The sequence below is a fragment of the Gobio gobio genome (assembly GCF_949357685.1).
Source record: "Gobio gobio genome assembly, chromosome: 6".
Lineage (NCBI taxonomy): Eukaryota > Metazoa > Chordata > Actinopteri > Cypriniformes > Gobionidae > Gobio > Gobio gobio.
Genome location: NC_137102.1, coordinates 62,471,252 through 62,471,974, shown reverse-complemented (window position 1 = coordinate 62,471,974; position 723 = coordinate 62,471,252). Strand labels below are relative to the sequence as shown.

General features: G+C 46.1%; 1 protein-coding gene across 2 annotated transcripts in view; it reads left to right on the top strand.

Moving 5' to 3' along the window:
* The first annotated feature begins 482 nt into the window (after positions 1-482).
* sugp1 (SURP and G patch domain containing 1) overlaps positions 483-723 on the top strand; it is a 29,593-nt gene continuing 29,352 nt past the window's right edge. The window contains exon 1 of one of the 2 annotated variants that reach the window (XM_079820354.1): positions 483-546. In XM_079820354.1, the coding sequence (XP_079676480.1) occupies positions 528-546 (19 nt within the window). In that variant the 5' untranslated portion in view covers positions 483-527. The remainder of the gene's footprint in view (positions 547-723) is intronic. The other variant, XM_079820353.1, reaches the window with a different exon arrangement.

The window sequence follows — 723 nt, the reverse complement described above, 5'->3', positions numbered from 1 at the left end:
CATAGGATTGTGGGTGATTTGAGAACGCTAAGTGCGCGAAGGCTACTCGTAAGCATCCTTTCCTGTATATGGCATATTTTTCGAACGAAGGACTCAGACCTTGGTTGAAATTCTGAGGATCCTCGACATTGGAACAGCCCTTCGACGGACGTCGATGACGTAGCATCCTCAGAATTCTGGCTTCCGAGGATCCTTCCTTGACACTCACTACGTTTACATGGACAACAATACTCCGATATTAATCTGATTAAGACCATACTCTGATTAAGAAACTACCATGTAAACAGCGATTTCTAATTACCTTAATCTGGTTAAAGCCATACTCGAATTAAACAAAAATCGAATTAACACATGTGGAGTATGCCTATTTTAGTCGCATTATCGAAGTGCGTTGTAGACATGTATACATCTTAATCCAGCATGTGCAGTGGCGGCCGGCAGGCGGCGCTGTGAGCGCTGCGCTCTTATCCTCCGTCAGCTCGTCAAACCGCAGAAGAAGAAGCGGCTGCTTCACAACACTCAGCGCGATGGAGTCCAGCGATGCGGGTAAACACTGCACACATCAAACTTCATCATTTACTCGATATTATCGCGCATATGATCGTGTGTTTATGAGTCTGTGGTTCTCTGGCTCTGCTCGCGGACAGGATGTGTGTGTGAGTGTGTTTGACGGATTAGCCGCTCCGGAGCTAAACTGCTCGAATCATAAACACACTAATGTTG